General features: G+C 53.7%; 2 protein-coding genes across 2 annotated transcripts in view; one reads left to right on the forward strand and one right to left on the reverse strand.

Annotated features, from left to right (window-relative positions):
* The window catches only part of LOC108864218 (uncharacterized transmembrane protein DDB_G0289901-like), a 16848-nt gene extending 14872 nt beyond the window's left edge, over positions 1-1976 (forward strand). The window contains 4 exon segments of the mRNA XM_029111387.1: positions 1-799; positions 851-1090; positions 1172-1387; positions 1513-1976. The exon segment at positions 1-799 is cut by the window's left edge and continues 20 nt beyond it. Coding sequence (XP_028967220.1) covers positions 1-799; positions 851-1090; positions 1172-1387; positions 1513-1976 — 1719 coding nt within the window.
* A 2552-nt stretch (positions 1977-4528) lies between these two features.
* On the reverse strand, positions 4529-24918 carry Ddr (discoidin domain-containing receptor 2). The gene is made up of 7 exons (XM_029111407.1): positions 24824-24918; positions 16421-16652; positions 7977-8124; positions 6492-7067; positions 6027-6368; positions 5516-5902; positions 4529-5355 (listed from the first exon to the last, which is right to left on the reverse strand). Exons 1-7 carry the CDS (start codon positions 24904-24906, stop codon positions 4529-4531), a joined length of 2595 nt encoding a protein of 864 aa, XP_028967240.1. The 5' UTR covers positions 24907-24918.

Raw genomic sequence — 24918 nt, forward strand, 5'->3', positions numbered from 1 at the left:
AAGAGCCGCGGTGGAAACCAAGGAGGTTGGTCCGCTGGTCCCCAGAAGAACCGCAATGGAAACCAAGGAGGCTGGTCTGCCGGCCCCCAGAAGAGCCACGGTGGCAACCAGGGAGGATGGTCAGGAGCGCCTCAGAAAAGCCTCGCTGCAAATCAAGGAGGATGGTCCGCCGGTCCAACGAAGAGTTTCGGCGGAAACCAGGGAGGAAGTTGGTCAGCAGGACCTCCGAGAGGTCACGGTGGTAACCAGGGGAGCTGGTCAGCTGCTCCTCAAAAGAGCTTCGGAGGCAACCAAGGCGGAGGATGGTCGGCTGGTCCTCAGAAAAGTTTCGGCGGGAACCAAGGGAGCTGGTCGGCGGGTCCTCAGAAAAACATCGGCGGGAACTCAGGAAGCTGGTCTGCTGCCCCTCAGAAGAGCCATGGTGGGAACCAGGATGGATGGTCTGCGGGACCTCAGTCGAGCTTCGGAGGGAACCAGGGCGGTTGGGCCTCGGGTCCGCAGAAGAGTCTAGGTGGCAACCAAGGAGGATGGTCCTCGGGGCCTCAGGAAAGTCTCGGAGGAAGCCAGGGTGGATGGTCAGCGGCACCTCAGAAGGCTCCCGGAGGGAACCAGGGCGGCTGGTCGGCTGGTCCTCAGAAGAATTTAGCTGGTAACCAAGGAGACTGGTCAGCAGGTCCGCAGAAGAGTTTCGGTGGGAACCAGGGCGGAGGATGGTCTGCCGGACCTCAGAAGGGCCACGGTGGAAATCAAGGCGGAGGATGGTCTTCGGGACCGCAGAAAAGTTTCGGCGGCGATCAAGGTAGAGGCTGGTCAGCAGCTCCTCAGAAGAGTCTCGGTGGAAACCAAGGAGGAGGATGGTCTGCCGCTCCCCAGAAGACATTCGGAGGGAACCAAGGAGGATGGTCGGCCGCGCCGCAGAAAACTTCGGCTGGAAACCAAGGAGGGTGGTCAGCGGCACCCCAGAAGAGTTTCGGTGGAAATCAAGGAGGATGGTCTGCCGCCCCCCAGAAGAATATCGGTGGAAGCCAAGGGGGATGGTCCGCGGCACCCCAGAAGAGTTTCGCAGACAACCAAGGAGGATGGTCTGACGGTGGTCAACAGAACCTTGGTGGATGGGCTCAATCTTCCCCAGGCGGAGGGAACGGAGGATTCCAAGGTGGCTGGTCTTCAGGCGGTGACGTTTACCAAGGCAAAGGGGCTTACCACGGATCTGCCGGAAGAAGCTTCGATCAAGGACATAGCGGTGGCCATGGGGGAAGCTACGGAGGCAACCACGGTAATCTCGGTGCTATGATCCATGGCGGATCATACGGAGGAGGAAAGCAAGTTGAAACATCAAGTTACTCTGGAACGATCCATCACACGCCATCTGCTAAATCTTATGGAGGTGAGCCTCGATTGCCGCGCATTTCACGGAAGAGGACCGGAAGCGACGGAAAAAATCTCAGAACATCGTAGAAGAAGTAGAGAATCTCGTTGTTGCAGTTTCGTAAACTTCAGGTCTTGTTCCAGGAGGTCACGGTAAAGGAGGCGGAGGTTGGGACCAAGGAGGCAGCCAAGGAGGGGGCCAGAGAAGCCCAGGGTGGGACAACCAGGGAGGCAGCCATGGAGGCGCTCAGAAGAGTCAAGGCTGGGACAATCCCGCTGGCAGTCAAGGAAGCTGGAGTCAGGGAGGCTCCCAGAAGGGCCAAGGATGGGACAACCAGTCTTCGAACCAAGGAGGATGGAACCAGGGAGGCTCTCAGAGGAGCCAGGGCTGGGACAACCAAGCGAGTTTGCAAAAGAGTTCAGGATGGGATAACCAGGCCACCCAAGGATGGGACAATCAAACTTCAGGTCAAGGATGGAGTCAAAGTGGATCACAGCAGAAGAGCCAGGGATGGGACAACCAGAATCAGGCCGATCAGGGCTGGTCTAACCAGAACCAAGGTTGGGACAGCCAGAGCCAGAAGAGCGACAGCCAGGGTGTGTGGTGAAGGAACGGATTCCTGAATACATCTTGATGAATTAGAGTGCGAGGATCTCGTCGCTGTGTGCTGGCTGATCATGTTGCTTGCTGGTTGCGGAACTTCGCTGTGTATTTAAAAAAGAAACTGACGATTGTTACTAGAATGAAGTGTTGGTAGTGGACCGGCTCGGTCTTTTCGCGACTTCTTCAGAAAACTGAGCACGGTAGGAATAAATGTATAATATAGGTCTCAAACCACACTACTTCTGCTCCACCGATATCCGTCGGACCTCACTGCTGAGCTGTTTGAGGAATAAAAATGGAAATTTTTCCCCCGAGGTCATGTTCTTAGCTCTTCTTCCCAGAACGGTAGAAAAGCTTCCTCGCAAGCTCGACGGGTGTGGCGAGAGGCGTCAGACATGACGTTTTCGTCATCGCTCCCTCTGGCTCGTCTCCATCAATCATTTATATTCTACCTGGGCGCCACAGGGGTAATGAATGAACAGTAAGGCGCGTTGGAGTTCACATTTGGAGGCTCCCACATACGGGAGGTTTGCATCTGGAGGTCTCGAGATCTTCCACGAGGAGGCTCTCACTCAGCGACCACTTGGATCCACCGTCGCGAGTCCTGCGAACGAATGCGGAGACATCACTTCGCTAGAAGTAGGCGTGAAACCGATGTCAAGTTGAGGGCTCGGACTCTCTTCCCTCCTCTCCTCCGCCTCGTCCCGATTGCGGAAGATCAATGAGTTCCGAAAAAGGACGCTCTCGAGGTATCGTGGAATTCTCCGCCGATTAAGTTCGGGAGACAGCCGAGTCGTCCTGACAAGACTGGGCTGTTGACATGGCATCCTCACAAAATGGACGCTTCGATTGCGCTCAACGATACAACGAGATAATAGTCCATTCTAGCTCGTCTCTCGACCTGAGGCCTGAGATTCCCAATCCTCGACGAAACTTTCGAGCCGCGTATTTTTCACCAAGCAGGAATGACGCGAACGTCCCGGCCTGAAACGAAAATCATCATATGGCTGATGATTGGACATTCCGAGCTCCTCGATGTGGGTTGTCTTGGTCTGCCTCTACCCTTACCTACACTGACTGATCGTATGTACATCTGATACTGTCGTAGGCTAGCCTCAACAAGGCCCTTGCGATATTGGAAGAGGAAGGGATGGTCCATGGATATCAAATGACACACGAGTTTATTAGTAGCACTGTTTCCTGATAATAATCAATCGTTTCGTTCTGTACACACTATTCGTACTCATGGTCACCTCTGTTACAATCGTCATGTAGCTTCCCGAATGATGCGTTGTCACCTTTCCGAACTCCTTTCAACGACTGTGGATGAATCATTCCGTACTCTGAATTTCACGCTCGCTCTGACTTGCCTCTGGGTATTCCGAAATCTATTTACACGTGACTGTATGTACATTCGTCCGTCTTTGTCGCATTCTTCGGAACCATCCCGAGTGCTCTATGTGGCTTCTGTCGGCTAGAAACTCCTTGGTTCCTTCGGCTGAGAATTTGTGACTGACATCTGAGTAGATTATCCCGGCAGCGCATATCATGCCTGTCTTGACCGCTTCAGCCTGTGTCTATCTCCTTCGAAGATCGCCAAAACTAGGAGGTATGCAAATATATTTACAGATCGAGAGGCTCGCTTCTTCGCCAGATGAAAATCGCCATTGATGCCAGGGATAATGTCACTGTGATGGTCGATTACAGCTCACTGTACTCACTCGATCGAGGCGCTGTCTGCTGCCATCTAAAATTCATCTTGGACCCTGGTTGTCAGTCGTGCAGGTTGGGAATCGAAGATCTGATTGAGACTATTGCTATGGCAGAGGGTCTTGTGTCTCTCATATTCTTCACCAGAAAGTTCATAACGAAGGGTATTAGGAACTCAAATCGATGCCTCGTTTAAATATGCGTTTCGTACACGGTTCCCGACCTTGGGTTTCGATGGCGTGAAATAAATAAGCTCATTAGGAAATGTGAGCGACTTGCTGCAGGATGGCTTGAGATCGTCGTGCTGATCTGCAAGGCTGATTCAATCCGCATTGTTCACGGGTCCTCGTTGTTGCGATTCGCTCTACGTCTGAATATTTACAATGGTTCCGGAATCGAGAATCGCTGAGAAATAACTTTGTTCTTTAAAGCATCCATCAATTTGAAACACATCGACCCAAATCACTCCACACGAGTGAGTTTTCCTTCAGATTCCCATGGGATGACCGGAACATACGACTCAAATTAATGACCATTGTCACTAGAGTAACACCGGATATAAGAAGTCGTCATTCACGCTCTTTCTTTCTGGTGCGCAGCAGCGCCCTTCAGCAATCATTCGATACAAAAAATGTTCGCGACAAGCGTTCATCGATGACTACAACATGGCAAAATGATAATTGGGAGCGAAAAGACTCATGGACAATCTGTCGAAGCAGAGTCCTTGTCATCGTCGCACGAATGAAATTCTCGAACTCCACCTGCACGTCCGCCGTATCGAAGATGCCTGGGGTTCCCTAGAGTTGTATGATTCAGTTACACAACAGCGGCAGCATGTAGCAGTCCCTAAGCTTGTGGGGAGTAACCGAGATTCTTGCGCTGCAAGAACAAATGGATCTCCCTAAAGTTGGGTCTGTCGGCTTCGTTTCGCTGCCAGCATTCGCGCATGAGATCCAGGATCTCCTTCGGGCATTCAGGTGGCTGGTTGAGTTGTACGGCACGCCCGTCCATATTGTACATGTGGCGCGCGTTCTCGACGACCATGTCATCACTACAATTGGTAAACGGTTTCTGTCGGGCGAATGTGAGCATTTCCCAAAGCGTCACGGCGAAAGCCCATACGTCACTCTTGGTGGAGAATCTTCCGAACAGGATGGACTCCCAGGACATCCATCTGACGGGCAGCATGCTGCGTCCGCCTTGCATACGGTAATAGTCAAGTTTGTACTCGGATCGGCTCATGGCGAAGTCACAAATCTTGATGGCGTAACCCGCGCCGACAAGGCAGTTTCTGGTGGCGAGATCTCGATGAACGAAGTTAAGCGATTCGAGGTACTTCATGCCAGAAGCAATTTGAGTCGCCATGAAAATCAAAGTCCCATGGCTCAAGGTCTTGGTGGCTCCGCTCGGAGCGAATGTGTCGGGGAGATGTTCGTTGAGGAACTCGTTGAGGTCGCCGTGCTCAGAATACTCGACGATCATTGAGAGTGGTTCGTCCCTGGTGCACACCCCCAAAATATGGGAGATGTTTTGGTCTCGTATGCGGGACAGTATTTTCACCTCCTTGTAAAATTCTTTCCTGGCAGCTTCGCTACTGTTCCTATGGAGTGACTTGATGGCGACGAAAGATTTCGAGCCGAATGTGCAGGGAACGTCGACCAGCTCGGGGATACCTGCGAGAGGAAAAAAAATCAGAATGACGCGAATGGGAGTTCCGAGTGGGAGGCGTGAGCTTGGGGAAGGACACCTATGTAGATCAGCGTATAGAGGGGACCTACAGTGTCTCTGAACAGGACACGCCCCCGCGGAAAGGAATAAATTTTGGGATCGTACCTTCGGCTTCGGCAAGGTGAACTTCCCCAAAGGGTCCTTCGCCTATTTTCTCAAGAACGCGAATCCTGTGTCGAGGAACTTCGCGAACTTGCGTGGTTGTCGAGAGATGAGGCGAGTTCCTTAGCGTTGCGCTGGAGTCATCCCCGGAGGAGTTTGCGGAACTGGTCGACAGGTCGAGGCTGGGCACTGAGTAGACGGTGTTCCCACTCACGCCCTGGATATTCGGAAGGCTTGCGACGACGTCGGTGGCGGCGTAGTAATGCTCGGTAGGGCTCTGAGTTCTGATAGCGCGTCCGAACGTCGGTGGCGAACAGTTCCTGTTGAGCGTTTTCGGGCTTCTAGGCGTCGTGATGTCCTGAGGCACGGCGTACTCGCGCGAGGAGTCCGCTAGGAAAACAACTATGGAGAAAGAATTTCAATACGTGTGAGTCTCCTTTGGGGGAAAGCTCGGTCATTAGGTCTAAGTTATCTTTTTTTTCCACAAAGTTTCGTCTTTCGTCAGACTCCTCACCATTGCTATACGTTGCCGGATAGATTGGAGTTTTGAAGTCAGCGGGTTCTTGATATAGGAGCTTGTCGGGGTCGTCGAGGTTCACTTGACCGTAAATGTTCCCGTTGAGAGCGTACTTTGGCTGATACTGAAGCGCGAGGTCCTTCATGTTGATGGTCACTCGGTTGTCTGCGGTGCCAATGGGTTTGAGGATAGCGTGCGGGGTTGTGTGTTTCCTCTGTCGGTTTCGAACCGTGATGATGAAGATCACCAACATCAGGAGCATTATGACAGCGGCGAGAATCCCGATCAGGATGCCGACGTGTTGCTTGATGATGGGGTCTTCGGTCACCGTGGGGAAAACTGGAAATACAATGGGAGAAATATTTCACTGATCGGATGATATTATCCACTGGTGGAGGGTTCATTCGAATGTCTGATGATCTGGGATCCGCGATTCGAGGAGAAGAAGGAGTGCCCACTCACCAACTGGGGGAGCGATGGGTTCTTCTTCGGGAAGGAACGTTCCATTAGCGATGGTTGAGCTGAAGGAAACTTCGCTGAGGAGGATCCAGCCGGAGCGGTAGGCGAGCTGCACTTTGACAAACTTGCCGACTTTGTGGTGCAAGCGGATGGTGACGTTGCGGGCTTTCTCCGGCAGCGGGTTGTGCATATTCTTGAACACTAGAGGCTCCTCGACGTACCACTGGCCACCGACAGAGAACCAGAATTTGGCCGAGTTGAAGAGCGAAACGTCTTTGGTGTGCTGATTGTTGCAATAGAAATAGGCGGCCGAGAAATTCCGAACGGTGTCGAACTCGAAGATCATTTCCAGCGGATTCGAGTGCGTCGAGTCGTTACGCCAGCCGACCCATTCGTAACCTTTTCCGAACTTCGAGTACTCGGCTTTGAAATTATCGCCGCCTTCCACGCCATCGGTGAGCTGGCCTAGTCCGTCATGGAGTGTGCTGTCGTCGCGTCCACCATCGTAGATTTTATCGGACAGGTCAACCGTTGAGCTGAAACGATCGCCCTGCGGGATAGTGTACGACACAATTCCCTCTGAAATAAAGAGGAAACACCGTTGTTGAGTTGGTGTTCACTCGCAACGCCGAGCTTTGCATGACCGTCGCAACCGGTTTGTTCGGTGAGCCTTCGGAAACAAGTTTTTGATTGATGTTCCTAGGGGGAGCGAGGCGCTTCCAAGAATCGTGAACGTTTTGCCCCGGTGAACTGAAGCTATTTGCTCGCGAATTTGCCTAAACATCGAGGGAGCTCTCCCGGTGGGTCCTCGTATGACATTTGCATAATTCCGTCATGTCCTTTCTCCTTGCCACCCCGCTGCCTGGTGCTCACTTCAGCTGAGCCCCTCGGACCGCAGGCGAATTCTCCTCAATGGCTGACTTCCTGCATCGAGTATGCGGTTGCAAGATCCGCGAGAGTGATACTCGTGAGTCAACGAACAATGGGAGAAACAATGAATAGACGGAAGAAAGCGACGGCAATTGAATAATTCTGTCTCTTCCGCTTCAGCCCGGGATTAGCCCCCCACCCCTCGCAATAGATGTGACGGTTCGCGGGCTTGGGACCATTATACGGATCCTGAGGATCGGCCTTGGCCCTGGAGAAGCGGATAGCAGAGGGAAGTTTCCTAAATGAAGGACGAGATAGGCCGACGGGATAAAATAGAATAAATTGCAGTTCACTGGGTCAGCTGAAGCTCCGGCTAACGGAAGGCCGTATTATACAGCAGGGAGTGAGCCTAATAATGGAGTGTGATGATCTAGTGGGGTCATGGTACAAAGAAGTCCGGAGAGATGGTCGCTGGGCTCAGGCATCTCCGCTCCGGGGCTTTTAGTCAGCTCGCTTGGTTCTATTCCCCCTCTCATTCTCTCATCCGACGAAAACCGCAGCAACAAATCATGATTCATACTGACTAGGCGGGCTTAGGTATCTTATCGGCAAACTTACGTGTCCACTCGCATCCGTAGAGTTCGACCCGCATGCACACCGTCCGGATGTTTTGAGAGTAGGGCACGACGCGTATCTTCTCGGCGACGATGTACGGCTCGAAAGCTTGATATTTCGGAGTGTACGTATTTTCGTTTCCTTCGAAAATCTGCAAGCAAGGTAATTGAAGTTATGCGACATCAGCTCAAAAACGGGACCGGGGGGCAACGAATAACTAGCAAACAGACCTAATATAGAATGCATTAGAATAAATGGTGTTCGGTGTGCTTCAGTGCCTCGATTCTCTGTAATATTGCTGACAATCACCGTTCCCCAATAAGCAGAGAGAAGTCCTCTGCGAGAACGAGACCCAGGGCAGTGATGACCATGTGTAGCACCGTGCCAAGTGCTATCGGACTTGCAGCGTCTAATCTTTCCCTTGCCGATGCATCCCCCATTACCCGTCGAGTTCATCCTTCGAGCGTCCAATCACGCGCATCAAGATCCACCTGTAGTCCTTTGATCAGAGACCAAACACCTGATCCTTCTTTGTTAGGTGACTCAGATTCAGCTGTCTCGCAAGTCGGTCAGCCGGGCGCAGCACTGGACCCGCGCCATCCACCCTATGCTCAGCCTCATCGGTAACTAGGGCTCGAGGGGATTCCTCCAGCTAAATAAGCTAAAGGTTACTGGGCTTGATCGCCCAAGGTGATAACCAACGCATTCGCGTGTCTTGCACATGGACCGATCTTAGTCTAACAAGCGATGTCCTCTCGCCGAATTTTCTCGCTCTGTTGTTGCTCGAACAACTGGTCCCTATCGAGTTTCACGCCACCAGTGGAACCCATCGTTCGCAAATCACGACTGGCGTTTCGAGGGTGTCACCGACTCGAAATCAGGACGTTCCAGCAGGAAAAACGAGAATAAAAAATAGAGTAATTGTTCCGACGACGACGTAGCAACGCCAGTTGCCGCAGCGGAAATGGTTTAATCTCTGCAATAGTCATCATCCTCGAGGCCTTGTCAGCGGCTCGAAAATGCAATAATGGATCCACACCACACCATCGCGACGGCGACGACGATGGAGCGCAGGGGAGCGCACGAGCACGAGGAGCAGATAGCGAGCGATCCAAGTTGTGGGGGGGGGGCGCGGAGAGCGGGCATTTGTTCATACACTTATCAGGAGGGCATTTGCAGCAACCGTAATTGCACCGAGGGTGGACCGAGAGATGGGGAGAAGGAGTGAGCGCGGGCCGCGCACGCCCGTCAAAAGGGTGGAAATATGGGTGGAGAGCTTTGAGCGTCGAGAATATGATTTCGGCAGCGCCGAGCCGCTCTCTGTTTATCAGCTGCTACCTCTAATTAGTAGTGAGGGCTTAGTCGAGCCGAACCGATGGAAGCCACCGCTTAGCCTCCGGTGTTCTAGCTACTCGCGACACACACCGATACCTAGAGATCCAGTCTCGTGGGATATTTTCGTGGTATGCGTTCGTGTTTCTGTAAACAGCTCGTGCAGCTCCGAGCACACTTCCGAGCCAATTCGACTGTCGACCTCGAGAGACAAGCCGTCGGCGATCGTGGATAATTCCACGCGCTCCACGAACAGAAAAGTTTCGGTTCGCGATAGCGACGAGTCGACCGAGCAAAATATCAGGTCAGATGTTGCAAGAGAAATAGTTTCCCTCTTGTTGTGGAACTCGTGGCTTCCTACGTATGTTTGCTCTCACCGAACAGCGCTCAGGAAAACATAGGGTTTCCGCGGTACAGCCGGTGGAACCAGTCTCGGACAGCTGAGCCAGCGGACACCTTCAGTGAAGCGTGCGATGCGATCCATGGCGGGAGCTTCTCCGCTAGAGCCTCCTGTAGTCAGTACGTTACCCGGTCACCCATTGATGCATCCGGGGCATCGTCGAGCTGACCTCAAGAGAATCTTCAGAAGGAAACTCGAATAAAAAACGTGGAGCTTGCCGCAAGCGAGCCACGGACCCGGTGCGCGAGGGCTCCGAGCAGACTTCGGACCGGGAGCAGGGGCTCAGCCGCTTCCGGGCGGAATCGCGGACAAGGGGAAGCATCGAGTAATAGCGGGAGGTGCAAAAGAGGAATTCTTAAGATCCGACACAGCCGGGGAAATACTCACACGAGGTGTGCGAGACCCGCCGGCTGGCAACAGACAGAGGAACAGGCGCATGGGGGTGTTAGGCTCCCCACCGCGCAGCCACAATGATCTTATTAATATCAAATTGGACCCCGAGAGAAGGTAGGAAGGGCCCAAATGAAACACCCACCCCACATCTTGAATGGCCTCCTGCCCAGCAGCGGGCAAACCGACCAACACAAACTCCAACCGCTGCCGTTCGCGCTGTGCCGTCGAGACCACGAGAACGAAACACGGTCACTGACGGAGAGCCGCTGAGACCGGGACCAAGGAAAAAAGAGATTCCCGAGCACGGACAGAGACCCGTCTCTCGCTCGGCATTTGTTCCACCTTTGATTGAATTCCGTCGGAGACGGAAAAAAAAATCTATCGGACGGAGATATGTACCATGGTCTTGGCGGTTCCTCCTTCCTGTCCCCGTGTCCTTGTTCTGCAGGACAAAGTCGGATCGACGGGAGTTTTTATTTCGAGAACAACATTAATTGTCACTACGAGACTCCTTGGGCTACCGCACACAGCTGTCCGGCAGCAGCGACCGCCACGGTGGCCGCTACTTCTGCTGCCATGGGGGGATAACAAGTTTTATCCGATTAGGTCGACAGGCGACACAACACCGGTGTCGTCCTGGCAACCGTCTGACAGGACGGGTGTCTTGAGCTGCGAGCTCGCCGTGTCTCGAGACTCTCACGGACATTCGCTCCTGTTACCACCGTCGTCGTCGTCGCTTTGGACACCGTCAGCGCGACGGTGGGGCGGTCGAGCTCTTCCACTGGATTTTCTCGACGAGCTTCTCTTGATTTTCCAGTGTTCTTCCGTGGATGGAGGGAAAAGTCTTCGCGGAACATCTGGCAGTCGTCTCTGGAGTGACGCTACACGGACCCACCGCCACCGACTGACCTGACAATCAGGTAAGTGTTTTATTTTCTCTTTCTCTGGCTCCACATCTGAAGTTCCTGTTGATACCCTTCGGTGAGACAAAGCCGGGCTTTGGTTATTTTTCCTTCCATTTCATCTCCAGACCAGCGAGCATTGCTATCATTTCCAGATACTCTCAGAGCGCGCGGGCGAGAGCGCCTGCTTGAGTGGCGTCCAGAGTGCGTTATAGCTGTTGGCTTTTCTGAGAAGCATCTGTCGTAAGCCGTGCTAATCAGTTCTTTAGAGAGAATCACCATCAACACTATAGCCTGACGGACTGACTGACTGCCTGCATGATTCGCTCTGTCCCGAGCTGACTTGACAGTGACAACATGGAGGCCAGTCAGTCGGGTCGAAACCAGGGCAAATGAACCAGCAGACAACGAGAATGACGGTCGTTCGGCCACGATCCCCGCCGATTCGAGGGGTACCTCCAAAGATATCGCTCAGCTCCAAGGCGTGAGATCCCCACTCATGTTGAGAGCAAGCTCATTCAGATCATCCCAACGGGTTCCGAGCGAGGAGGACCAGCAGTAAAACACAACCGTATACCGCGGAAACCGGAGCCGAGAGAACCCTCTTTCCAGCGCCTACAATTGCGGTACCAATTCACTTCACACAGAGCACGGGTCTTCCGTATGAGGCTGGGGTGACTTCCGAAACCCTCGGAGAGATAAGTTTCGGACCCTGGGAAGATCGCCCTTTGGCGGAAACTCAGCCGCGCGTTGCGGGGTCAGCACCATCTGTTCAGGTAAAAGTTCGCGAGGATCGTCGACGCAACAGACTCCAACCCGCTCCATGGGTGGCTGCGGGTCGGTCTGCTCATCGCTCGTTGGTGGGCCGGCCGGCCGGCTGGTCGGTGGGTCGCTCGGTGGGTAGGAAGGCTGACACTGAGGATCCGTCCGTCTAGGTATCTGTCCCCTCCAGGACTTGCTCATTAACCCCAGCTTGAGCGCGCCAACAACGGAGTGAAAGTTTTGCTCGTTAATTTTTCTTCTTTCCCAGAGGGATCCGAAACGTCACAGGTTAGCGATCTCACGGGAAGCTAGGGAGCCCCGACAAAGCGGTAGGGCGGGTCCGAAGCTCCTCCTCAGACGTGCTCCGAAGACTTTTGGCGTCAAGTTTCCGTCCTCAACTGGAGCACGCTTTTCGTCTCATCGGCACGACGTCGCCGATGCGCCCGTTTGGATAATAACCATCGATACAGCGAAACATCATTCTGACTGATTGTTTGCAGTAACGAAGGCTGTCACAGTTTCGACTATAGAACAAGTTCCAAGTCCATCCCGAAGACTTGAGACTCGTCGTTCCGAGAGACCCGTGCCGTCTGGATGAGGAATAATTCTTCACTGCTGAGTCGGCCGTCTGCGAGGCAATATATCACTCGGTTCCTTTCTCCGAATGAAAGGAACGACAAGACCCTTGCGTGAACCTCACATTCGTCGCAGGTCACGCGGCTACGCACCCACTTGCCTACCGTGCCCTGATCCGTTCACTTTTCTCTCTCGACGCCAAATGGTAGATGCTGTCACGGCGTTCGAGTTTGTGTATTCGGAGTGGACGAAGAAAAAGCGACGAAGAGAGACAGGCCCGAATCGAGGAACGTTGCACTCGAATTGAAACCGATCAACTTGAATAAATGGACTTGTTGGCGATTGCCTTCGAAGGACTGAAATCATTGAGAGAGCTCGAGGGAAGGTGTTTGTGAGTTTATGCGCGGGAACGCCCGCCTGCCCGTCTACGCGCTAGCTAGCCTCCCTCTTGTCGGTCCATGGTTCCAGTTGCCTGAGTCTGCAAGACCTGGATAACAAACGGTTCCCCGGGACGGGAGATCGCGCTCCGATATTTGATAATGGTGCGAACTTTCGGACATAATTGAATTTCAGCATGGCTACCTCGACGAGAAGCGGTCGCTCCGCGCACGACGACGGACGTGAGCTGCGAGTTCGTAGCTCGTTCCAGATTAATAAAAGTTCTATCTTTCACAGCAGGAAGCATATTCAGATTCCGGCAGTTGGAGAATCAGCGCCTTCGCAGAGAGGAACCGAGCGTAGCCATCGGATACGGATCCATAGAACATCCGTTAATTAAAAATTCAGCCTCAGAGGAAATGGCCGTGGAGAGCTCGAGTGCAAACCGGCCGTCGGCAGGAGAGTGACGATGGCTGGGCGAGAGGAAGCGGAAGCCAAACAAAGTCGAAAAGCCAAAATGGGATCAACGAGGGAAAAGAGCTCGGCTCAGCAACTCGCTCAGAAAAATCGGTAGCCGAGACGGACGAGAGATACGTCGTCGTCTCAGGACTCCGTTGACGTACAAGGGATCCGAGGCTGACGGATATTCCACGCTTTAGGTATCCACTGCTCCGGAGAGCAAACACTTTCCCGGTTCCCTCCATGGTCTCGCTTGCCTATCTATATAAAGTGGCCGGTTGCTCTGCTTTGCCTGATCGTAAAGTCGGACGCAACATTTCTCAGTTCCCCTCTTAGGTTTCATGCCGCCGCCTCCTCCTCCTCCGCAGACGGTCCTGCAGCGCCGAGTTGTTCTTATCTCGTTTCGTTTTTCTCTGCAGTCATTCCCATACGACGCCGAAGCCTCATTTCATCCGTTGAGTGAGCTAGCGTCGTGAATAAAACAAATCATAAAATGCTTCCTTGTTCTATCGTCGTCGTCGTCGCGGCTGCCGCCTCATGCACGATCATAAAGGCTGCGCTCCTCTTCCCAACGGCATACATGTCGTCTCCTTGGAATCGTAGTATCCAGTTTTTAGCGTCCGGTTTCAGAGCACCGAGAGACCTCTCTTCCCTAAACACCGAGCTTTCTCAGTCTCTCTCGCCTGGACGCGCTCCGCGTGAGACATTGTTGTCAGTTATGTTTGTTTCTGCGTGTGTGTGTGTTTAATCGAACGGGGAAACATTCGCTGGGAACCTCGGTGGTCTAACAAGACAAAGTTTTGTGAGCTCATCATGTGATAGCCACATGTACCCGGTAGCGTTCGGTCGAATGCTTGTGCTTTCGCTTGATTTGTCGAACGCTTGAACAAGTCCACTCCGCGCCAGAGCCGGCGGTGGACTCACAGGTCGAGCAAAAAACTTCACCCAGCGGAACGAGAGTCCGCTGAGATTGCCGTTTCCGACGTCTTAACTGATGGTCCGTTCAGGCGAAGAATACCGGTCGAAGTTTCAACACAATCGGAAGCACGTGGAAAAAAATAATTCGGCCCGACCGCTCTGGGAACACGCTTTTCAGAGGCGAGCTGTCCGGAGGATAATATCTTTTCCCGGGGAAGCCGGTGGCGGTCCGTCTCAGGGCGGAGAGTGATCCCCGGTGGAAACATCGGCCCGAGGAGGAAAGTCGCTTTGTCGGAGCACAGGAAATGAACTCGTCAGCTCACCGATTCACTCGCTTCAGAAGCCATCAACGCGGTCACGTCCCACGTCTTGCCAACCCAGTTCGACGGCTATCGCGTTCACCATTGCCATCGATTTTCCGTCAAAACAAACTCACAGTCAGAGCTATCGCCATCTCGGAGCGGAGTCGGATCCTCGAAAGTTCCCGTGAAACCGTGGATTGCCGGTTTTCGGTGTGCTGTAACACCCGGTATCCAGCTGCCTACCGGTGCGGGGTGGGTAATTGCGGCAGGGCCATTCACTCGATGTGTGTATGGATTCTTGGCACGTATGCAAAATGAACGTGCCACGACCAAAACTTGCTGTTTCTTATTTCGTGTATATAATTCATGAGCAGCGCTCGCTCATCGGCTCATCGTCAATCCATCGGAAACGTACGGAGAGCACCGAGAGAGCCCACATCGTATCCTAGGAGAGGAACATGAAAAAATCCTGAAGAAGCTCCGGGACCGTCAGGAAAAACGTCGCAGACTACGCCTCTGATCACTGCCTATTGACCTTCACGAGGATAAGGACGACATGCTCGGCGACATTGTGAAGGGGACGAGCGAAGGAACAGGTCAAGGAGTTTCGCTAGGCAGGACCAGTTGCTGTCGCTGAAGACTAACTGACTGACTGACTGACAGTCGTCGAATCGACCACGCCCTTGATTAGGCCCTCCACCCAGGTTAATGAGTCCGATAAGAACTCCAACCACAGGTCGTAAGACGCACATCATATCGTCCGTGGCCCGGTGTGTTTGTCAATGCCCCTGCGAACGGTAGACCCTCAGGACCAATAATTGACCGATAGGGCTCAGCTCATGATAAACACAATCGGTCTAGCGGCGGAGCACGGGCGAAAGAGTACAGACCCCGGTGGAAAGATTGCTCCCGCGTCCCTCCTTACCGACCTCGATATATTCCTCGATCGAGTCGCGAAGCCGCCATGATTGAAAACGCGAGATAGGCTATTCGGGAGCCTGAGTGAGTGAGTACTGCGTCTGGCCGACAGGCTCGCGCACCCTGTGGCCTGTCGGAGCGTTGGCAGTCAGCGGAAATCGGGGACTCTCATCAGTTGTGACAACGGCAAACCAACCGAAACGGGAGTAGTGGCTCCGAGAACGGTTGCAGGCATGCTTCGTTCCGTAAAAGACACCCCAAGAACGTCGAAGAGGAAAACTTCGGAAATATTGAAGCTGTCTTCGACTTTCGGGACGTCTCCCTCCACAGAATCGTTCGCGAACGCTTCGTCTGCGCTCTATAAGCCCTTTAGTCGGTCTATCCGAACCAGGAAAGAAGATCAAGCGCTTCGGGTGACCGCAGGCGCGCACTCGCTCGCTCGATCGCACGAGCGGCAAAACGAATCGAGTGGATGCGAAAGCTGGAAAGTACCGAAGATCGCTACTCGCGATTAGGTGATTACTTTGATCGTTTAAAAGAGATTCGGCGGCTTTCTCTGGCAAGACAGAGGTGAAAGAAATCACTGGTGCATTTCGCATTTCATCCAAAAACTGACTCTTTGGCCTGCCCGACAAGGGCTGCCCTTGTGACAACAGAGGCAGCGTTTCATGCGGAGACAGAGATCGTATTTCTTGAGATCGGCTCTCCGCTTTCTTCGCGTCGGGTGGAACAGCGAAAGCACTACTTTCGGGACCAGCGGCTCAAGGCATCGACGCGTAACCGCACCGCTCAAGTCTCTGAGGACTCGGTGTAAATTCAAAAGCTCAACAATCGCTCCGGACGCTTCTCTCGCATGTCAACCAAGGTTACACCAATGATTCGTTCTCCTGTTAATAGCCGACTCTAGAATAGTCGTGGACGCTGCGAGGGTACCTTGAGCGACCCGTCACATCGTCCAACATGATTGCGGAGTTTGGAACGGAAGTTCCGCGCACATCAGGGACGCGCACATTCCCGGTCGGGGGAGGCTTCCCTCTGACTCTCGGATTCTCGACGAGCTGCGGGAAGGGCTCCCTGAGCGTCTGAAATATGTGTTCGGAAACTCACGTAGATCCCGGTCCTGTTGGTGTATCGGACCCATTTGCTGATTCCGGGACGCCAATATTCAATTAAGAATTCTTCGGCGTATTCCCGACCCTGTCCGTTACCGAAACGGCCTTGAACGGCGATTCCTCTGATGATGTGGTATCCGTCGAGGTCAACTTGGAGCCACTCGTACGACTCCGTCGAGATCTGACCTTTGGGACACCAGGCGCCTCCGTTATTCTCCCTGTGCAATCTGCAACGAACGAGAAACGGCAAAATTAAAACTTTATTCTTACACCACAAGAAACCGCACCTTACTCGAGGGGGAAGTCTCTCAGTGTCCGGAACCCGTCCTCTTCCCATTCCGCACGGATTCTTAAAATCTCTCCTCGCTCACGCTGAAGCTCCGATTCGGTAATGACTTAGACGTTCGTGAGCCGCTTCGCTATCGTTTTCAGCGATGACTGTCACCCACTTCCAGGCCGGAGGAACGAAACCGCCTGATCCCCGCGCTCAGTTGAGATTCGACAGCATTCCGAGCAGGTGTCGGAATTTAGGCGTACCAGGAAGTTAGTGCGGCTGTTAGGGGGGACCGGACGTCGTCGTTCAAAAATACGTATATCGCAACGGTACTCGTAGCTCGCCGAACGACTACTAGCTGTCGACGTTGCCAGCAGTGGAATCGGAGCCATTTGTCAAACCCGTTACCGACAACGCTTGCGGAAGGCCCCGCGTGGATGTACTCGACGCAAATTCCATCGACACCAGCTGGCGCATCGGCAAGTGCTCTCCTTTGAGAAACTTTGTCGCACCACCGTCTACGACGTCGACGCTGCGGCCGCCGTCGCGACTTCCTCCGTACCAGAAGCACCACCATTCAGACTCTCGACAACATCCGCGTCTCGCCTTAGGAATCCCTGATGATCCGTGCCGGCATGGACGTTTTCCCGTCATTCCCTGCTAGCCGGACGACCGACGACGGAACGAACAAGCAGCAAGTTAGTTCGTCTGACGCTTTTTCCTCCACGCCGAGCTTTTTGATGGAAGACAACCAATAACGTTTTTACAATGACGGATTCTCCACCGCAACAGCTTCCGGTGTTTCCCCGTTCTTCAGTGCGTTGGGTGTGAATCGAAATGCGTGACTCGGCTTCGCTCCGAGATTCCACGCTTGTGAGTTAGAAGCTCCCTGCCGCGATTCGACATCGCCGCGGAAAAAGACGGCGAGCGTCCGGTCCAGCCGAGGATGACCCAGGGACCAGGACTCCGCGCGAGGACTGCTCTCGAGGAAGGAACGATACGGTCGGGTATCGAATCGGGGAGATGCGGTCGAATCGCTGCCGACAATGCGTTTGATAGCACCGGGAGAAGAGTTTGAGGATCGCAGGTGAGCAGTGAGGTAGAAGAAGAAAAAAAGAAGAGGAGGTGCTGCTTTCAACTCGGTGGCATCGGAACTGGTAATCCCTCGAGTTTGGTGTTTCATTATCCTAGACACACACGCAAGGAAAAGCGTCCGATCCGAGTCGAAAAATTCTTGTTACCTAGGATCGCAGCTGTTGTACCACTGCCTGGATCGTCGGGACCGATACCGGCAGGGGAAAGAGGGGGCGGAGGGGCGAAAGGCTCCGTTGCCCCGGACGGTTCGACAGCTCGGATCTACCACGACCACCTTCTCAGTTTGGTCTCAGCGGTCGAGTGCGGTGGGGTGGATGGCAGAGCCCTGGCGGTGGTGAGGGGTAAGCAGGGTACGCAGATGTTCTTTTATTTGCAGGGAGGAGCTCCGACCCCACGAGGGCCCAGAGAAATTAAGTAACATGGCCACCGATTGATTGGACGGGCATCGCCATCGTCGTCGTCCGCGAAACACAAGAACCCTAAGGAGCGAGTTCGCTCGGGTATCTTGCCAGACGATTCAGTGTCGCTTGCAGACAACGTACGGAGTTTAGTCGCTGGGCTCGGTCAGCCCGACGGGGCGAGATCCGCAGACCCACCTATCTACCTACCTGCCTGCCTGCGTTCCTACCAGCCGACCGAGCAGCCCGTCTTGGATTCGTATCGCAAGGCAATGGCGCTCCTCTACCAGGTGGAGATATAGTGGCATGTAGGCAGCCGGTGGAGCACGAATATACGATTCAAGACTACGCGCGCGCGGATAGGTGGGTGAGCGGGCGGCTTCTCCTTTATGGTTATGGTTTCACGATGGTGGTCGGAAGGTGAGACGGGGGAGCAATGGTAAAATAATCGCACGAATCTCCCTTAACCACCACCGCCAACCACAACTACCTCCTGCGGCGGGATCATGCAGAACCGAGCACACGGACGCCATCTGCAGTAACCGGTGGAAATAATTCACGACACTACGAGCGCGGCAACGGAATCGCAGATGAAAACGTGCCGAGAGCCCGAGGCATGCCGAGCGGAGATTCAGCCGGACTAAGGAAATCATTCACGCTTCTAATGAATATTCGCCTAGATGCCGTGGAATCGATTTAGAGTTCCGAAGCAGCCACGGTGGACACTCGGCTTCATTGAGTGAAACGGTTTGAAGCGACAGATTACACGTCTCGTCAATCGAGCCGCCTCATACAGTTGCGCAAGCGCCAATCGGCGACCAGCCCTAATCCTTCCGATCGATTTGGTATTTCGCTATGGCGAGCCGGTGGACACTTTTTATGGAATGCGTCTGGAGCCGCATTTCAGAGAATCGCAGGGAGCGGGACCGATGGCTACGTCTCGTGTTGGCCGAGAGCGGTCTGTGAACGTCTTTTCCGGGAGGACAGACTCTCTGTCGAAATTCCGAGTTTTCGTCCGAGACTCTCGTGTGAGGCACTCCGAAAAACTTCTCAGTCAAATGCGGATTGTGCAGCCAAGTTCGGGGTCTCGAGGCTCTGTCTGATGTTCTATTTCAGGGCCCAAGGAGATTCAGAAATGAAGTGGATGAGGCAGTTCCCAAAACTCGTTGCAGTGTCTCCAACCTCAAGCCTGGCTTAGGGCACCGGCGTCTTAGGTAATCCAAGCAACTTTTGATCTCGGCACCAGTAAGCGAGCAAGGATCTCTAGAGACAAACAAGAGAAAATGAACTCGCGTAAATTACCGCCAATAACAAGGAGTTCTCTTCCGTGGGAGCCCGGGGAACGTTATCCGAAGGGTTCTGAGTAAAGATTCGCAGCAGAGGAGCGGAGCAACACAGCTTTCTCATTGCGAACGAAATTCTCCCCATCAGGAGCCTCCCAAAGCTCGTCGATTCCTTTGGATAATTTTTCCCTCTGAGAGGAGATTCCCGAGACCTCTGTCGCAACGAAGGTCTGGGCGACCCAGGGAGCTCAAGCATGTCACCGAAAAATTTTCCGTACTGAGGGCCTCGTTCGAGCCGTCGTCGCGTCGGCTGCACACTTCCGCTATTAACCGACGTCTCGACGTTTAGATATGACAACCAACGGCTCTGGTACATATTGTACAATCCAACATATGAGAGAATGACCGAGCGGCGGCGGCGGAGTCAATTCATCCGGCCTGCGGAACCGCTCCCGCTCAGACCAGCGACTGTAAGAAGTCAGTCAGACCAGCCATTTGAGCCGCAGCGTCGGAAGGAACCCGAGCCTCCCGTCAGCTCAAAGCTCCAGGGCATTTTTGTCTACGACGACGAGGTAACGGGGAAACTTGAAGGAGGGTCCTGATGGATCGCGCCTGAATTAACCTTAAAACCTTCTTTTCCGTCGCTGCAGCCCCTGCCGCCCTTCGCTCAGGAAAAGGTAATCCTTCAAGCGAGTTTACACTACACGTCCATTGCAGCAGCAGCGGCAGCTCCTCTTCGAACACTCCTCGAGCAGACGTCAGTCGAGCCCGGGGCTTGTTGTGGATGGCCGACGTCGGAGCCTCGCACGACTACAATACATATATTACAAGCTAGCCCGATGGCTCGTCATGACCCAAAAAGCCTTTCCGCGGCGGCAGCGGCAGCAATCCGCCAGGACAACAGCGACGACGATCAGTTCAAACGACACCCCTTAGAAGAAAGTTGATGGTTTCCCTCGTGCTGTTTCTTTCTCCTCTTCCGGTGAATGTGTTCAAAATGATTTTCAGCGAAGGGGGCAACTTAGCGAGCTCGAACATGAAAGCTCCCTGCCGCACGGCTGCACAACCGTATGCGCGGGGAACCTCATGTACGCCATTAGATGGGGATCTAGGAGAGACGGTGCACTTAAGAAATCCAAGACTCGGAACGCTTGCGCACTTGTTGGTCGGCTACGTCCGAGTTTCGGAGGACTCGCCGAGGTGCATGACAAGAAGGGTTGGGGCCAAGGCAAAAACTCTCGGTCTTCTTCCTGCTAACAGGGTCAGCCAACAATCTCGCCAAGTCAGATCCAGGTGTTTGGTTTTTCCTCATCTAATTAAACACGCGGAAGGCCCCGGTTCTAGGCAGACGAAACACTCGTCCGCATGCTATTTCCCTGGAGCGAGTTAGGCATCATCTTCGTTATTTCCTCCCTGAGCAGTCTTTGCTCTCTCATGTTGGTGTCGTCTTGTTGGAGTTTGGATCCGAGTTAAAACGATCGTGCCGCCGAAGACGATATGAGAGACGAATCGGTGCCGCACGTGCGAGATCGTTTTTATGCGCGACTTTCTCCGACGTCGAGAGCAAGCGCTGGTGGGCGACTGAATGAACGAAAGAACGAACGAAGGAACGAACAAAGTTCACTAACTTAATAAACCCGTATCACGCCCGTGGGGTGGGAGCGCACTTCCACCAACGAGATCGTCGTCAAGCTAGGAACCCTCTCGGTTCCAGCGGTAATTATATAAAGAGAGTGGATGCGTTTTTTGGGATGCCACGGCGGCACGCGTCGAGGAGGATGAATGTTTTCTGAAGAGTTCTTCACATCTACCTGCCGCTGTCCGCCCGATTACCTCGGCAGTCGCAACTTACGTGTGTACGTAGCTAGCGCTAGACGTTTGTTCCACGGAAACGTTTGCCCTTCGATGGGAATCGGCCATCAAATCACCTCGACGGTCTCGATCTTCCCTTCGTGTCGACGTTCTGGGGCTTATTCTACACCGTAAATGTGATTCTTGTCCGGTACTACCGGGGTTGCGCACCGAGGACTGGAGAGCTCGGGGTGAATCGTGGGGGACTCTCCCCCACAGAAAGCATCGCCAACTAGATAAGCGAAAGCTCCCGTCGCGTCGGGACGGAATGCATTCGAGCAGAAATCAACTCGGAGCTTTGAGCGGGAAGGAACTCGGGGCAAGCGAATCCTGTTCGACCGAGGAAGTGGCTTCTTCTATCACTACGGGATATGTCGAGTTCGTACCGGGAGAAGGAGCCGAAAGAAAAAACGAAGAACGCGAGAGAGCCGTAGGGGTACAGCTGGTTGGAGTCGTCGCAGTTCACCATCTGCACCATCCCCGAGAAGCAGAACACCAGCAGCAGTCCCCGTACACACCAGCATATTAAATAGGGCGACGGATCGTCCGTCTAGTCTGGCGCGATTCGAATCATGTTCGAATCCGCTGCTGGCGACACTGTCAGATTTTTCACAAGACAACGGTTGGATGAGCAAATGAAGAGGAGATGTCTAGACGAACCGTGCTACGGGATGCTTACGTCCTCTCTCGTCCGCGCATCCGCCCGCAATGCCGCCGCCGTTCCTCCCGTCGGAGAGAGTCCCTCCTCGAGTTCGGGAGACAAAGACGTTCGGGCGTCTGCTCCTCCTCGTTGACGGATGCCGTTTTGAATTTCTTCCGCCACCAGACCCACATCAGCAGAAGCAGTAGAGGATTTTAATAATGAGCGCGTTTGTGCGTGAAGTAATTAAGAATGAGGGTGAAGCGGAGGTGAAGAATGAAGCGAAGAAAGGAAGAGCTCTCGAACGCTCGCGCCATGGGTTACGGAGATTAACTCGAAAGTTCAGTTTCCAATCTACTGTCCCCCGCGTCCTCTGGACGACGGAAGGGCTCATCTTATGGGGGGGGAGAAGGGGGGACTCATCTTATCCCGGGAGAGAAACCGATGGGGACCGACCGACGACCGATGATCGATTCATCGCACCGTAGCGATACGAGCCCCATACCGATGTCGGATTCGATAAATCCCCCGAAGGTATAGGATTCAGCCGGGGCATTCAAGATGGACTACAACATTAATTCTCGTGTTTGGGACCGCGAACGAATGAGGAGAGCTTCCCCGAGCGCCGTCGCGACGGCGCAAACGTCGACTGACAGAACCTCGAAACAGCGGTAACGACCTGTTCCAATTGTTCGACCATTAAGATCAGTTCGGCCTCTATCGTCAAGATAACAGACGACTTGTCAATGAGGTTTTTTGAAACTTTTCGCCCGACTCCCCCGAGCGCAGCCGTCATAACGAAAGAAAAGTTGAAATCTAAAGAACAGCCAAAAGAGAATGGCATCGGCAGCAAAGGCGGCGGCGGCTCGGTCGGGTGCTTGTACAGTTTTCGGAAGCATTGTCGTTTTGAAAGGAAACGAAGAAGAAAGCGCAACGATCCGCTTCTTCCACTCGGACCGCATTGGTGTTCCTCAGTCGGAGGTGTCTACGCGCAGACACCAAAAGAAAGAGAGCCACGACGAACGGGAGTGCAGAAGATATGGAACGAAACGAGGTAGAGCCGACTCTCGCCCGCGTCGACAGCTCGAATGAGGAGACGGCGAGCGTGAAAACGCAGAGAAGCCAAAGCAGCGACTCACTGGGAAGCCATAATGGGAGGGGCGGGTTACGCCAAAACGAGAGCAAGATGCTAAGAGACGCAATGGAGCAAATGATTCTGAAAAAGCGAGAGAGCGAGAGAAAGATCCGAAGCTTCCGTTAGGCGCGCTGAGACTCGAGAAAAAAAAGATGTATAGAACGGCGGGCAAGCCACCGAGCGACCGATTGAAGCCTCTGTGAGACCGGAGCGCTACCAACAACGGCATAAGACACAGACTTCAAACTGCGACGAGAAGCTTTCGTGGCGGAGCAGCCGGCTGTGTGGGGTGGCCTGCTCGTTCTCCTTTTCTTCCTTCCTTGGCCCCGACCCTAACTCTGGCCCCAGCATCTCGTCCCAGCGTTCAGCTCCCCGGATCTCCTCTCGGGATTCTCCTCCAAACGCTTCTTCTATTGGCGCTTCTCTCTGGATCCCCTCAGCTCACCTCGCTCGCTCGCCGCCCGCCCGCCCGAGATAAGTCGGCCGGCCCCGGTTCCCGCTAGTGAACACGGTTCTTTCTTGCTCCCCTTCTCCACCGTCGCCATCGTCGTTGTCGACGTCGATATGTGTGTGTAACGTTCTCTCAATATGTTCAATCATGCATTCTACCCTTATCTACCCTTAAACGTTCCCGCGTGGAAACTTTAAGGAGCGCAGAGTATGAAAAAAATAGCGCCCGAGGAATCTGCGTACACCGCAAACACAAAACCCTGTTCTCATCTGAGAGCACGAAACTCGCTATCCGTCCCAATCTCTCTCTCTCTATCTCTCTTACAATCGCTCGCTCGCTCGTTCACTCACTCCAACAACTGTTGGTCGCGGCTGTCCCGGTGGAGAGCGCGGCCGCTACTCCAAGGAAACTCCTCGTCGAGCTGTTTTTCCTCTTTTGAGGAGAACGATGACGATTCTCTCGGAGTTGGACGCAATCTAATTGGGAGCGGACCAAGAGTGCCGGCACGATCGACGGCTCCTAGCCCGTGCTTGGAGTACACTCGAACGCTCAAAAATCAACATGTCACGTCTTGACTCCCACGGGGTAGGAGGGGGGCGAATGTCGTTTGAAAATGTTTGCAAACTTCGAAAAACGCACCCGGACGGCCGTCGTCCCCCTTCAGCCGCGGACCTTTCTGATTGGCGTGGGATCCGCGATCGCGAGACAGGGACGCATAGCGAAAAAACTACATGTATATCTTTCATAACCCACAAATTGAGAAACTACCGAAAGGTGAATTTCAAGTCCCGGGAGGGGGTGAGCGCGCGATTCTTCCCGTGCAGGAGCAGCGCTGTCAGCGAGGAACTGAACAGAGAGAGTTTAATTGGAGTTGTTCAAACTCAACAGGAGAGAACATCTTTCGAACATTCTCCTCTTGAGGTGGCCACTCGAACAAGCTCGTTAACATTGGCGTTCAGCCGGGTTTCACGAGCGGTTCCCATGATTACATTCCCACCCCTCCTCATCCCCCTACGGGATCACATCTTCGAGGAGTTCTTGGTCTGGGAGTCATATGCAGAAGCTTCGCTGCAGTTGATTGTATTCGGTTGCTCTCGACGGCGCAGAGCGGAATTTCTCTCTAATACTCCCGCATCGCTGCAAGACGGGCTCTCGTCACCGATAGCGGCCCTGACCTTCTCTCCGGGGATCGGGGATCCGCGTCGATCGGAAGGAGAATGAACTATGTACGTCACATGACCTTCTGGCGAAAAACTAGAAGCACCGCTTACCTTCCGAAAGCCGGGCCGACGCTTCCTTCATTGTGGGTAGAGCTGGCCGTAATCGCGTTGTTCGGTATGATGTCATCTGTCATGCCGAGAGTGTG

Source organism: Galendromus occidentalis, unplaced genomic scaffold, assembly GCF_000255335.2.
Source record: "Galendromus occidentalis unplaced genomic scaffold, Mocc_1.1 scf7180000077438, whole genome shotgun sequence".
Taxonomy (NCBI): Eukaryota; Metazoa; Arthropoda; class Arachnida; order Mesostigmata; family Phytoseiidae; genus Galendromus; species Galendromus occidentalis.

Coding starts and splice junctions, on each gene's coding strand:
- Ddr (XM_029111407.1), bottom strand. CDS start 24,906: ATGACAGATGACATCATACCGAACAACGCGATTACGGCCAGCTCTACC. Junction 8,125..16,420: donor CCAACAGGACCGGGATCTAC/GTGAGTTTCCGA, acceptor CCTTGCTTGCAG/ATTTTCGAAGGAAACGAAAA. Junction 6,369..6,491: donor ACCCATCGCTCCCCCAGTTG/GTGAGTGGGCAC, acceptor TTGTATTTCCAG/TTTTCCCCACGGTGACCGAA.